The sequence below is a fragment of the Netta rufina genome, assembly GCF_964035555.1.
Source record: "Netta rufina genome assembly, chromosome: 2".
Classification (NCBI taxonomy): Eukaryota; Metazoa; Chordata; class Aves; order Anseriformes; family Anatidae; genus Netta; species Netta rufina.
The window spans coordinates 86,458,263-86,472,155 of record NC_140124.1 but is presented as its reverse complement, the minus strand read 5'-3'; the positions used below and the strand labels follow the sequence as shown (position 1 = coordinate 86,472,155).

Below are 13,893 nucleotides of genomic sequence, written 5' to 3'. Positions count from 1 at the left end.
TGTAAACTGCTGCCAAACAATATACCCGAACCTCTACCTGTATTTTTTTTTTTTTTTTTTAAATTTCAGACTTGTGTTATTATGTCTCTTTCAAAATACTTATGAGGAAATTGAACAGGGACATATTTTGATACCATTAAGCAGGCAGACCATGCAAGCAATACACTTAACCATGTCAAGTGCTGAGGAGCCTAACATGCCATGATTTACTGAGGAGCGATTTCCAAGTGTGGCTGATTCTCAGCCCCTCATCAGGCCACCAGTGAAGGGGGAGCATTAAAGCATGTGCTGAAGCCATGTTCATGTCATTAATTATAAACATTAACTAGAGGTTAAGCACATGCTTAAATGCTTTTCTCCGTTGGGTCCTATGCTCCCAGATTAAGGTAGGCCTCCACATTGGATGAGTGTTGATTGGGATACCCAAATGTGGAGACCACTAAGTTAGGCATTAGTGAATTCAGAAATAGGGCCCGCTGCATTCAAGCCTTGTGTGTAAGTGGTCTGTGGGTTTTATGCTGTCTATCATAAATCAACACTGATATATTGCAGCTGGCACATATATATAGTACAATACACTTCAGCCGGCTCATCCAGTATCATGCTGCTGTAACGTGATCTCTTTGCTGCTGAACAAAGGCCCAGCACGAAATCTCTCTGATTCTAGCTGAAATGACTCGTCTGAATGATGATCTGCAGGATATTAAGAAAGAGGCTGTTTGTATCCAGACTCACTCGGGAAACAATAAATCAGAGTTAGACTGACAGAGGAGCCATCTTTTCAGAAGGACTTAGATCCTGACCACAGACTGCCATTTGGAAGAAGTATTCTTGAGACACATACACACAGATAGGGCAATGTTTCTTAGTCTACAGTTTGCAAATCATTACTGTTTCATTAGGTATTGGCTGTGGCTTGGTGGACTATTGCAGTTTTCTTCAAGCCACAGACATTCCCATGAGCGCAAGCTGGCAAACAACTGAATAGGAGAAAAAAATAATAAGAGAACATGGAAAGTTCTGTCTCGTTTCAGTTAATTGCAAATGAAAAGCTCTGTGGTGAAACTGTGCAGTATGTGTCCGCATCTTTTTAAAGAGCTGTGGGAGGTCTTAGGTTAAAACGATTGAGAGTCATTGCTCTCAGGCATCATAAAGATTCATGCATGTTCCCTGCCACAGCTCTTGATTTCAGGAAAGTAATATCTGGGATGACTGATGCACACGTTTTAGCTGCTTTGTATTTGCAACTGGGGCTGAGTCAAATTTGAAGTGTGCAGCCTGAAAGAGCTAAGGCCTGCAGGCTGTACTGAGCCATCAGTCCCATTTCTGCCGCGCAGCCTGTCCCCCACCCCTTGCACAAATGTGATTTTCCTGGTGTTACACAGGTTACAAATTAAGTTAGATTCATTGGTTAGTACTGAGGCAGGGCAGTGAGAGCCCTGACAAGAGCAAATGCTGTCATTTTAAGTGGGTTCTGAGAATTAAAACAAGTAGCTTTGAGGCTTAGACACCTGCAGAGAGGACAAGAAAATTATTTTAGAAACTGAAGTATACTTTACAGAATAAGCCATTATTTAAATTACTAAGCATATTTTTGAACTCATATAATCTCTCATTGAAGCAACATATTCCTTATACTGATTAGAGGGAACATACTTTAGCTGCACTACAACAGTAATAACAATAATTTGTAACTCTCTGTTGTGAAATTGCCATGATTATTTTAATTGCTGGACTCAGCAGCAATTCACCCTAATCTTATCTGAAAGTCCACAACCTATTATTATAAAATATACGCATAAAAGCAGAGCTAATTCTATAGTGCACGCTTTATTTTGGTATTTTTCCAATCTAATCAGTTAACCACTATTTTTTATGTGTTTTAAAAAAACTGATTTTTCATTATGGTATTTCTTGTGACCCAATTTGTAGATCTGCAGTTCAGCCAAAGATGAAATATAGACTTCTCGTGACTGTGGGAACATCTCGGGTAGAAAATAATGTGATAAATATATTTTATTTTACTTCATATGAGCATGTTCTACGAGGAAAAAAAGGGAGCAACCTTATTTCTTTTTTTTTTTTTTTTTTTTTTTTTTTTTAAATATCCTGCACTTTCTTTAAGGCAACCTCCTTCAAAAGATGATTGAATGATTGAACTTCCAGAGAGCTCATAAATGTACCTCAGGGCACTGTAACCAGTCTGTTCTTCTAGCGTCTCAGGAATATGGGAAGACCCAGTATAGATGAAGGTTAGATCATCTGGGGAGAAAAATGCATTAGCAGTAAAGTTTGTTATCTGCATATTCAATGTGCTTCTCATTTTCTGAACTGAATTTGTTTCAAACTCAGGTTCTTAGTAGACTCATACAGAAAAAATACTGAATTGTCCCTTTCTTATTTTAATAATCACTTTTCTCATAGCCGACATTTTTTATTAGTGCAATGAAATCTGGTTATGGGTATTACTGTAATTATCAAATTGGGGGAACATGTGAGCTGCAAGGAATAAAATATTTTCAGGATTTTTTATGAATACGTTTAAGCAGGTCTGCACAGTAGAAAGGCAGTATATGACTTCCTGTAAGAGTGTACCTAAATTTATATGTATTGAATATGTTCAATTTAATAGAAAAAATCAGCTCCCTAGAAGAAGTTTAAATTAACTGTGTATGGCACAGTGTAGATGCAAATATGTTCAAAAGCATACTTGAAAAAGAGGTTTTACATCTCTAGTAACTGAGGATTTAATCAACTCAATATTATTGGTATGCATTATTTAAAATTTCTGTCTTTCTGAATATATAATTTCCTGGTCTTTTTACAGGATATTTATGTTAGTATGGAATTTTCTAGTAAATTTGAAAAATCTAGTTTAATGGGTATTAAACAACCATCTCTCACCTTGCACAAATCTGCTAAAAATTTGGAACATGCAAATGAAAATCCCATCAAATTTAACTGACTCTTTGTTTGAAAATCAGATTATTTTTCTAAGATGTCATTCTTTTCTAATACGCTGTTACTAGTTTGTTTCATTGAATGAAAGGAAAAAACAAACAAACAAACAACTTTGTGGGAAATATGAAAAAAATACATAAACGCTTTTAAAGTTCATGAGAAGTTGTTGTTAGGACTAGTTAGGGAACCCCCAAAAGGGAAAACCAACTTTTATCCTGAAATGTGTACAGGACTTGTTTCAAGATATGACTGGAGATGACACTTAACAGTCTCCAGTATCCAATAGCTAGTAGAAGTGAAAATGTTAACAAAATCACTAGCTTCAAAGAGAGTGACAACTTTCAAGTGAGGATGTGCTTTTGATGGAACACATAAAAGGGTAAATATTGGCAGATATCAAGCAGACTGCTTAAGTAGAGCAGGAATGCTTTGTGTAGATGCGTATCACCTTTTAAAAAAGAAGGGAAAAGATTTTTTTCAGGAATCCTCCTGGAAAAGTTCACGTATATTAGCATTTGTGTAATGGGAACTCCTAAAATGAAGGAGGTATCAGTGCCATTCAGAAGAGATACCACGTGAATGTCCAAGCTAGAAGAATAGAAAAGTATACAATGTCAAGCTGAATGTGGCATTGGGCTAAAACAGATCAGAGGATTTGGCAAACAACTTGCTATTGGCATAATAGCACTACATTATTTTTTCTCAGAAGAAGAGAGACAGCAAGCCAAAAGCCGGTGAGGCCACAGCAGGTAACCTAAAGCCTTTATTTGCTACAGACGTGCTTACTCACGTAAGAGAACAGACCAAAAGGCCACCCAGTGCCCACGCTCCTGCCACCAGCTGCACCTCCCAGCTGAGGTGCATCAGAAAAATTTCCACATCAGGAAATTTTTCCTGACGGTGTTATTTCTGCGACAAGGACCAGCAGTGAACCCAGAGGCCCTGTGTACCTGCCCATTATGGAGCTGCCAGACAAAAATGCTCTGTGTGGAGTTTTAATGTATATTTGTATCTATATTTTGCTAAGACAGCATGTTTGTTTTCTGAAAGGTGTAGTGGATGGACAAGTATCATCTAGGTGTTCCTTTCTCTTCTTAAAGGATTTGTCATGAATTCACAGAGGGACCTGCATGTGCACAAAATAGAAAAACTGCAAAATTTGTCTAGATGTAGAAGGACAGGGAAAAACACTGAAAGCAAAAGATGGTACATCTGGTTTCTGGGTTATAATTCTGGCTGCATATTCCCAGTAAATTACCATAGTTTATTTTCACTTGATTATATTCTCTCACTACTGTGAAACTTTCTTCATTATAATATGTAGCCTCTGCTTTTGGTCATGTAGCAGGAGACATTAAATGAGGACTTAACAGGATGAAGGAAGCATGGTTCCAGATTTTTAGGATGAATCTGGGATAAAAGGTTTCTCTGGGGAAAAAACTTCGCAAACTTTATAGTAAACATATGCTACTGGTGAACAGGTCCCAGGCTGCAGATCCCTGAGCATAAATCAGTTACAAGTATCTGTTATGGAGCTGTGTGACTCCTTAATTCAAAGAGAAACTTTTAATGATCCATTCTGTCAACAGGAATTCCAGCACTTTTGAGTTGCTCCAGTTCAGAGCTTCCCTATATAGCATAAACTGCAAATCATTTTGATGATAATTGCGTATGTGGGACTGGTATGTGGGCAGGGGGGATGTAATCGGATGATCTTTCTGGTCCATTCCGACCCAAACCATTCTGTGATTCTGTGGTATTAGGCCACATGGTAAGCGTGTGGAGAACACAGAAAATATATAACATTAGCATTGATATAACACTATGGCTGATTCATCAGTCAGCTTTGCATTGGTATTTATTTTATCCATTTGTCTCAATGGAAGCTCATGGAAGCTTTGCGAAAAAAAATCAATTCCCAAAAGTTCCACTGAAGGATAGATATTGGCTAAAATCAAATTATTTTGTCCTGTAATATCTATTCTCCTTGTTTACTGTTGCCTTTACAGGCAGTTTTTCTTATTTAATAATTTTATTTGCTGCAACACTAACCAAGTTTTTGCCTTTTTTTTTTTTTTTTTTTTTGGCTCTGCAGTTTTGTGCAACACTTGGAACCACACCTTGCTGCTCCTTTGACAGACTGTTAGAGCTGGGTCCTATTTGTAAGTCTTTGTCTGCTGCTACTTTCCAAAAGTGCAGATACCAGTTTAAGCCATGCTGAGTCATTTCCAGGGTATTGTGCAGTGTCAGTGACCGAATTCAATAAAGCTACTTAGAGATGAGACCTTCAGTTACAGTTTTCTTTCTAAAACGAGGTCGAGCAGTCTCAAATCATTAAGACTGCAGAGAACATTGCCTCAAGGTTTTTTGAGGGGGCATTTTGGAATACTTTCAGTGAAAACATAATGTAAGTGCTTCAGTTTGTAATTTTTCCTCAAGACCCTCTGCCTGTTAGAGTGTCCAGAGCAATGCAGATCATGGAAAAGCTGAACTCTAAACCTCCTCTGCACCAAAAGTTTTGTTTCTGCTTGGTTCTGTTGACTACAAAAAGCAGGGAAATACTCACCAAAAATCCATGTGTGTTCTCCTGAGTCCTTCCTCCTTTTTCCCCCATTTCTTTCTTCTTGCAAGAAAATGTGTTAAGTAACAGGGCACTTAATACAGTGACTGAGTCATGGGCTCTTAAGTGTTTCTGACTTATGGTCTTCTGTTGAGGCAAGCTTTGGTCTGCCACAAGGCTTGGTCAGAAGCACACGTTTGCTGGCTGGTGAAAATGCAAAGTGCATCATAGTCACATGGTCTGAATTTTTGGGTAGACGTGTGTGGTGCCAGGAGTTGGACTTGATGATCCTTATGGGTCCCTTCCAACTCAGGATATTCTCTGATTCTATGATATGTATTCCAATTTCAATATATATATTCCACTACATTTAGAGCAGGCAATTTATAGCTATAAGCAATCAGAAGCAGCCACACAGAAACAGGCCTAGATTTGATGTTTAGTTCGTTTATTCAGGTAGAGCCTAAAATACTTCAGATTTATGTGGTGGTGACTTGCTTTGTAAGGTTCCCCGCCCTCCAGCAGAAGACCCAGAGACTTAGTGTTCTCCTAATCCTCCTTTCTACAAAAGTTTTGTAGTATTCTGCCTAGCAGCTAGAAATTATTTTGCTGTTCAGATTATTCCTATAGACCTGACCTAATAAAATAGTAACACCAGTACTCCTAGGGATAGTGTGTTTCACCAACTGCTCCCAATGACTTCCTGCTTGTGCAGTGGAGGCCAGCAGAAGCATTACACGCTACTCACATCAAAAGACTTATGCTAACATTTGTGTGTGTGTACTTCATGTTAATATACATGAGCAGAAGTACTATAAAATAACAGCAGTGTCTCAAACAAAATATATTCAAAAATAAATAATCAAATGAACTTCGAACATCTCTTCAAATAAGCCTACCTTATGTGGATGATAAGACTAATATCTTTTCAAGATATTATGCAAGAAGAAAATGTAGCTCACAAGAATGCAAATTTGTACATGAACTTGGTGCCCAGGTGCAGGTCTGAATGGCTATATCTCTGTATGCAAAAATATGCATCAGAATTGGTTGGTGACCAATATGAGGATGTTATGTGGGCTTCAGCCAACAATTCATAGACTAGAATTGTTACCATGTGAATTAATACAGATGATCAATAGCAGAGCATGAATATTTCATTGTAGAAAATACATGAGAGGCTCATATGCTAAAATATTTCTGCAGTGAGTAATCAAAACTAGTACTTTCTTAACCTTTCAGTGCTTGCTCTTGGATAAGTCTTCCTCTCAGTCCTGAAAATAAATACTTTGCTTCACATAGTTCAAAAGTCTGTACCCACACATATCAGTAAAAATATTTAGAAATATGTGTTTTGTTTATGATTCATGAGATAGAAGTAGGGAGCACAGCTAGAAGTCTAGCTCCTGTTGATGAAGTAGTGTTATTACCATAGAAATCAGTAACTACATCTCAAGACATATCTTTTAAAAGTGTATTTTGTAATAGTTCTTACATTAAAATTATTTAATGTTTTATGTTATTTAGTATTAATAAGAAAAATCTAAATATGTAGGAACCCTCTTGCTATAGCAGAACTGGGGAGGAAGAAGAGGAGTGTTTTATGTATACATCTTTATGTACTAATGGAAACCCAAATAGTAGCAATGTTTCATGTCTTAATTTTAAACTGGGAAAATACTAACATCAAAGAAAATCTCTCAGGCACTTGATTTCATGCAAATCAACAGGGCTTTGTAATCTGCTGTTTAATTTATTTTCTGTTCGATTCTTATTTTTCAGGTAATAAGGAAAATATTTGGATGCATATTGATGCAGCCTATGCTGGGAGTGCATTCATTTGTCCTGAATTCAGGCATCTTTTAAACGGAGTAGAGGTAAAGTGTTTCTTCTCTAGCAACCTGTTAACATCTTACTGTTCTGTAGAATTTTTGTGTTTTTTTTTTTTACATCCAATATTAATGGCGTTTCTAGAACCTCTGAGTATGCTTCTCTTCAACTTGCACTACAAACCCCTGTATATTCTATTACCTAACAATGTTTATATAATTTTTACCTTTTTACCTTGCATTCTGGGACTATGCAAATTACCACAGCATGTAAAAGTTTGTCATTTGGCAAGGCTAACACTTAATCAGCCAAGTACCTTACAAAATCATCCGGAAAAGGGGAACTTTTTCCCAAATGTCCAAAAAGCTGTATTTGATTTGTAACACCCTAATTCATCAAAAAAAAGAAAAAAAAAAAAAAGAAAAAGAAAAAAAAATCCAACCAATTAATGAGCTCATTATGCCTGATTTTTGCTTACATCCTGAAAGTCATGTAGGATGCAGCCAGTAGCTGTATCTCAAACAGATGGGGTTTAATAACCAAGAGAACTAAATGAAATATTCCCCCAACAGCACTCGTGTTCCTTCTCCCTCCCCTTGCTGAGCTACTTGGCATTCAGTTGCTTAGATAAGGATACTTCAATTTCCTGCTGCTTCCCTCAGACAGTCAGATAAGTCCTTGTCTTCCACGTCAGTGGAGAAAATATTACTGTTTGGTAAAGCCAGAAGTTTAAACAGAGCACTGATAGGTAGGGACTAATAAAGAAGAGGAGGGAAACCCCCCTAGCAAATAAAGCATTTCTGTCTGTCCCTTTTTTTATCAGCAAATGAAGCTTGTTGTAATTTCCTGTAGGGGAATATATTTTAAATTATTGTTATTGGTTCCTAAGGAAATGAAACAACATCCCTTGTCTGGGCCAACATTTGTCATAAGAGTAAATATTTAACCACAAATAGGCTTCTTACCATGCATAATACAGGGAGATAGATAGATAGATAGATAGATAGATAGATAGATAGATAGATAGATAGATCTCTTATGAGAGTAATTGTTAATTTCTTACAAGTGATGGGGAAGGCTATGAGAAGTAAATGAGAAAGGAACAGTGCTACATGAAGTAGTCAGACCCTGGTGCTGCCAGGCCTCCATCTCTTTTTAAGGCTTATGGCTGCTGCCTTTGTTAACACAGCCTACAGAAAAAGTGTTTCCCACATGATTTCAGTCCTAGTAGCTACCTGGGTTTCTTCTGAGGCCATTTCTAAACATATGTAAAGTAAAATTGGCTTGTTCCATGATTTATACAATCATGTATTGTGAATGCTTGTTCTGTGTTGGCTTTTCTTTTGACTTAGATGAAAAGATGACTTCCACTAAAAAAAAATGACCTGGCAGTTAAAAAAAAAAAAAAAGAAAATAGATAATTTCCTGATCATTTGTAATTTTATGGAGTAATGTGATGCACAGATTCTGAACTAACTATATCATTTGTCTCTTTATGTGAATTTTGTGTGTATATGTTAATATTCTTGGAAATAGAACGTGTAGTGAATTGGTTTGGAAATTGGGATACGAACCTCAGCAGCTACTGTTGAAAAAGCAGAATTTTTTTCGCTTATACTGAGGTATATACTTTTGCATAAGATAGGTATCCAAAAGGTGTAATTGCTAGCAAATGATCAAAATTTTAAGAATACCAATAGTTCAGCTCCACACCTAACCTCAATTCCATCTGCAAAATGAAATGACAATTTAACTGCAATAGTTATTAAGTAAAGTGATATCAGTAGGAACATTATGTATAAAGCCCCAAGTCAGAAATGCACTCATCATTAAGGTGTATTCAGAAAACTTGACTAAGTTGCATCATTAACACATGGGTCCTTTTCTCTTTCATATTTTTTATTTATTTTTCTATTCTCAGTTTGCAGATTCATTTAACTTTAATCCTCACAAGTGGCTCCTAGTGAATTTTGACTGTTCTGCTATGTGGTAAGTATTACAGAAAAAGGAAACTTTGCAAGAGACAAAAATCACATGTTAAATTAATCTGCCCTCCTAGCAGTGGACGTTTATTTACATTTCTCTATTGAAATGAGGAGTTCTAGATATCCTTAACTCTTGTAATTTACAACATTCTCTTTTACATTTAATCCAAGTTTAAAGTACAATTTAGAAATAAGCCTGAGTTCTGCATTGTGCTCTAGAGAGAGAGAAATCCCGGAAAGTTGGCAGATTCATACTTGGTCTATTTTGGGACCATTTAAAACAACAACAAAAAAAAATAATTAAAAAATCCTCCCTTTAAGGATGTTAATGCAATGAACAACATGCTAAACAGAACTTTTTCTTCTTTTCCTTAACATTTCTTTATGTTTGAATCTTGATTCTTTCAAAACCCTTTCTAAAAATGATTGGGATTTAGCTGATGAAAAACAGGTGATTTCAAAAAAGACTATTTATGCAATTTTTTACTGATTTTCAGTTTCTCCAGATGACAGCAGAGACTACATTTTGATATGAAAAGATGCCGAAGTAGAAACCAGTAGACATACTTTGAAACAAAATGAATTAACCATAGCAGTAATAATAAGATCCCATAATAGATGATCTTTTTGTGTCCCGAACTGAAATTTCCAGAACCTAGTGCCTACCTGCATCACGACTAACGATACTTATTATCAAAACAGCAGATCAGTAAATGCAGACTATTTATCAAAATAAATGAAAACATCAATTTCATTTATAATTGAAGAAAATCTATGCAAAAATGAAAGAAGGAAAAAATGAAAGTTAAAAACGAAACTTTAAAACATCATCCAGATAAAACTAATTTCTTTCTGGAAGAAAAGAAGAAAAAATGTATGACAGTGGTCACTCGATTGCTTTTGGTTAATCTTTGGCTCTTTTAAAGTCCTTCACGAAGTTGACTTTTGCACAAATACGTTTATTATTCAGATAATACATTACATTTTTGAATATGAGATTATTGTTGACATAGGAACTTTAAATACTCCAAGCTATAAAGATTTTATTCTTTTTCTTAAAGTAAATGCCTTAGGTTTCAATCCTGATTCATCAGTAATGGCAGCAATTAACCAGGACTCCACTTTATAAGTGCCTCATAACTGGCTGTCTCTCTCTGCATATGGAAGTAAAGAGAAGATGAAACTTTGCTTGTTTCTTCCAAATTTTTCACATCATTTGAAGATATTGTTATCAAAGTAGCTGCTCTCAGAAATTACAAAATTCACCATCATTCTCTTTAGTATTTACAGGACAATCAGGAGCCAGAGTCTTGTCCATACCAGTTTCATTTCTCTTTAATTCTGCTTTCCGCTATAACCCTACGGAACAATATTAGAACTTTTAACCTGGCTTTCCAGGAAAACACGGTATATATAGTCACACTGTCTGTCACTTTATGTTCCCATCTCAGGAGGATGCAGCTTCTTCCTATCAGATCTTAGACTTTTGACTTAAGAAAGCATACTTTTAAGTGTTTTTCACTTTTTTTTTTCTTGATCTTTCTGGTAAAAAACATCAAATAAAATTTATTTCCTTATAGATATGAAGACTCCATTGCAAGGAATCTCAAGAGACCTTGCAAAATGTCTCCTTACTCAAAGCTACACAACTATAGCCTACTATTAAGCCTTCACATCCACATTCACAAGCAAAGCATTTATGTATTGGTGTTATTTGCCTGATATGGAATGTGGTATATATTTAAAATTAAGCTCTTTGGCTCAAAACCATATCCATCACCAAAAGAAGACCAGCTAGACTTCTGAGGTCTGCATCCAAAATTCACCTCTCTTACTAGATGTAATGCTGCCTGAAAAAGTGAAAACTTGTTTTAAATGTAATAAGGGATGAAGGAGCCTGGTAGGAAGTAAATGTGATGACTGTGTAGTCCTTTTAGGATCCATGTAGAGTATTAACCATAATTTTGTAATAATACAGAAAGTTCAATATACAGTGAACACCATTTCAGAATCAAATTAAACTGAGTTCCATTGACTTGCTGGGTGATTTAGTGATTTCAGCACTTTCTCCAATAAATGCTCTCATTTCTTTTCCTTGGAAGTTGATTAAGAAAATCCATCCATTAAATACTGTAAGGTAATTATTTAACTACTCAGTGCAGTATGTAACACTGATGTCACTTGTGATTTGGAGGCAATTTGATTATAAAACTTTTGTAAAATATTCGGAAACTTTGTGATGTACAAAAAAATTCAGTTTCTTAAAAAAAAAAAAAAAAGGAATTTAATAAATTTAATATAAGCACTCTAAGAAGGGTATCCAAATTTTGGATTCCTTTAGTGACTCTGGCCTGTTTAACTGGCATTCTGCAGTGTTATAAAAGAAGAGTTGTCTTCTTTCAGAGAGAGAAAAAACATTCATGTTGCAAAAGTCTTAGTATTTTTGCTTTTCTATTACTCTTTACAGAGGTTAAGTGTTCACTTTTGGTTGAGGAGGTTGTACTTGTATTTTAAAGGAAGGTGCTTACAGGCAATGCTCTTCTGTACCTGGAAGCGAAATTTTCCTTTTGGCTTTTAATGTGTAGTAATCTCTGGTTATTTTATCTGTTGAAATTGTTAACATCACTAAAAGGTGGAGAATAGAGTGAGGCTGCTAAAAGCTGCAGATGTGCAAGCCAGATAGTTCCCTATCAGATAGTATGAGTACTTAAAATGAGATTTTTATGCCATTCAAACTAGATTTTAGCCTATTACCATACAAACATCAAACCTTTGAAAAATTCTAGTTTATAAATGAATTTTTTTTTTTGAAATATATGTTCAGGAACCTTCAGTCAACCTTGGATATTTGCAAAGGAAGTTAAGAATACCACTTCTATCCGTTATCAAACCACACAAGCACTTAGTGCAAAGAGGTTTTTTAAATACTTAAGATAAAATCTAGACATTGTGTATAGAGGTGCAGCTCAACTGATTCATATACATTTATGTCAAGGCTTTGGATTTATTTTAGTAATCCTTTTAGATAGTTTTTTATGGTTGTCAGATTAAGACCTGCAAGGTCCCAAATGGAAAAGACACGATCTTTTAAAAAAGCAGGAACATCTCAAAGATTACTAATGCCATATTAATTGCAATCCATACATCAACCCACACTTGATAGGATGCAAAATGACAGCATTTTAATAGCTTCTACCTGAACAGGTATTCCTGCAGAATTGTTATCTGTTTCATTGATTAGCACAGCATATTATAGGAGGAGGGATGAATGTCTCACAACACAACTGTGCTATTGCTTGTAATTTAGGTTAGCTGCCTATGGAATGAGCTACTGCGACATGAATAGGTCAAAGAAATCAAGCATATCAAAATGCAGTGGAACCTTTAGATGGAGAGGACCTTTAGAGGTTGTTTGCAGTATTTAGCCTAAATAAAATGGCTTTTGGATAATAGTTTACTTCCTTTGTCCACAGGATATTTCCAGGACACAAATTTATTTATTTATTTATTTATTTATTTTAATTGAGAGTATTCTGAATGTCTTCTACTATTTTTTATGTGCTTACTTATCTCCAGCTGGGTACTTTTGATACCTGAAGCCAAGTTAACCTTGGTACCCTCCTTGCAATTAAGTAGAGAAGCCCTTCTCTTTGGTTAAGATGTTTAATGTTTATGGTTTTACATGCACTTTTCCATTAAAACATTAAGAAACATGAAAAGAAATGTACTCAGAAAATCATAAAAGGTTTTGATTTTTGTCTTTTGGAGTGTGCCCATGTTGACATAATTATTGCTTACTTTGTGAAATATTTATAGGCCTAATGAAATTACAGAGTGGTTTTTCCTTTTTCGCTTTCTAATTTCTTCTTCTTCTGCCAATGTAAAACCCCACATCGGTAGAGGTGAGTCAGCCTGACACACCGAGTGTTCCCCACTGGTAACGTGTAGCTTGTTCCCTCTGAGAGGGACACCTTGGCTTTTGAAACATGGTCCAGTGACACCACCCACCAGCTGGCAAGAGCGAGGTACGCTTCCCAGTTCCACGTTGTGCCGCAGAATGTCTTTCAGCAGTTGTGTCTTGCATCTAGCTAGGCTGCCAGGAAGGCTGGTACGAGAGGAAAACCTGCTTCTGGGCAGGGTGGCCAGGCCCTGTGGGCGGCTGCCACCACCACTACCCATGGCACGGAGAGACGAGACGGCGGCCAGCACCCACAGAGCCCCGGCACTGCTGTGTGCCGTGCCTCACAAGCCACAGCTCTTCCCACATGGCTTTGTACTGCAGTAATTTCAAGGCAACTTCTGTTGACTGCAAACATTAGCATTGCTTTAACTAGTCTCACATTCTGGTGTGATTGTCTATCACCATAAAAAGATCCTCTGCGTCTGTTTCTTATCTGTTTTTAAATATGCAGTCATGCTGCCCGTTCCTGCTGAGCCTTACACTTGCTTCTTGTAAGTACAGTACTGATATTGCTGTGAAAAAGCACTGAAAATGGCACAGGCTGTGCTCAGGAAATACGCCAGTTTAAACACATTTAATTTTCCTTTGCTTCTTGT

At 36.3% G+C, this 13,893-nt stretch overlaps 1 protein-coding gene across 1 annotated transcript in view; it reads left to right on the top strand.

Moving 5' to 3' along the window:
* LOC311206369 (fidgetin-like protein 1) overlaps window positions 1-13,893 on the top strand; it is a gene marked incomplete at its 5' end in the record, with an annotated part of 54,798 nt that overhangs the window by 17,858 nt on the left and 23,047 nt on the right. The window contains 3 exons of the mRNA XM_084281649.1: window positions 5,057-5,123; window positions 7,304-7,398; window positions 9,273-9,340. Coding sequence (XP_084137775.1) covers window positions 5,057-5,123; window positions 7,304-7,398; window positions 9,273-9,340 — 230 coding nt within the window. The remainder of the gene's footprint in view (window positions 1-5,056; window positions 5,124-7,303; window positions 7,399-9,272; window positions 9,341-13,893) is intronic.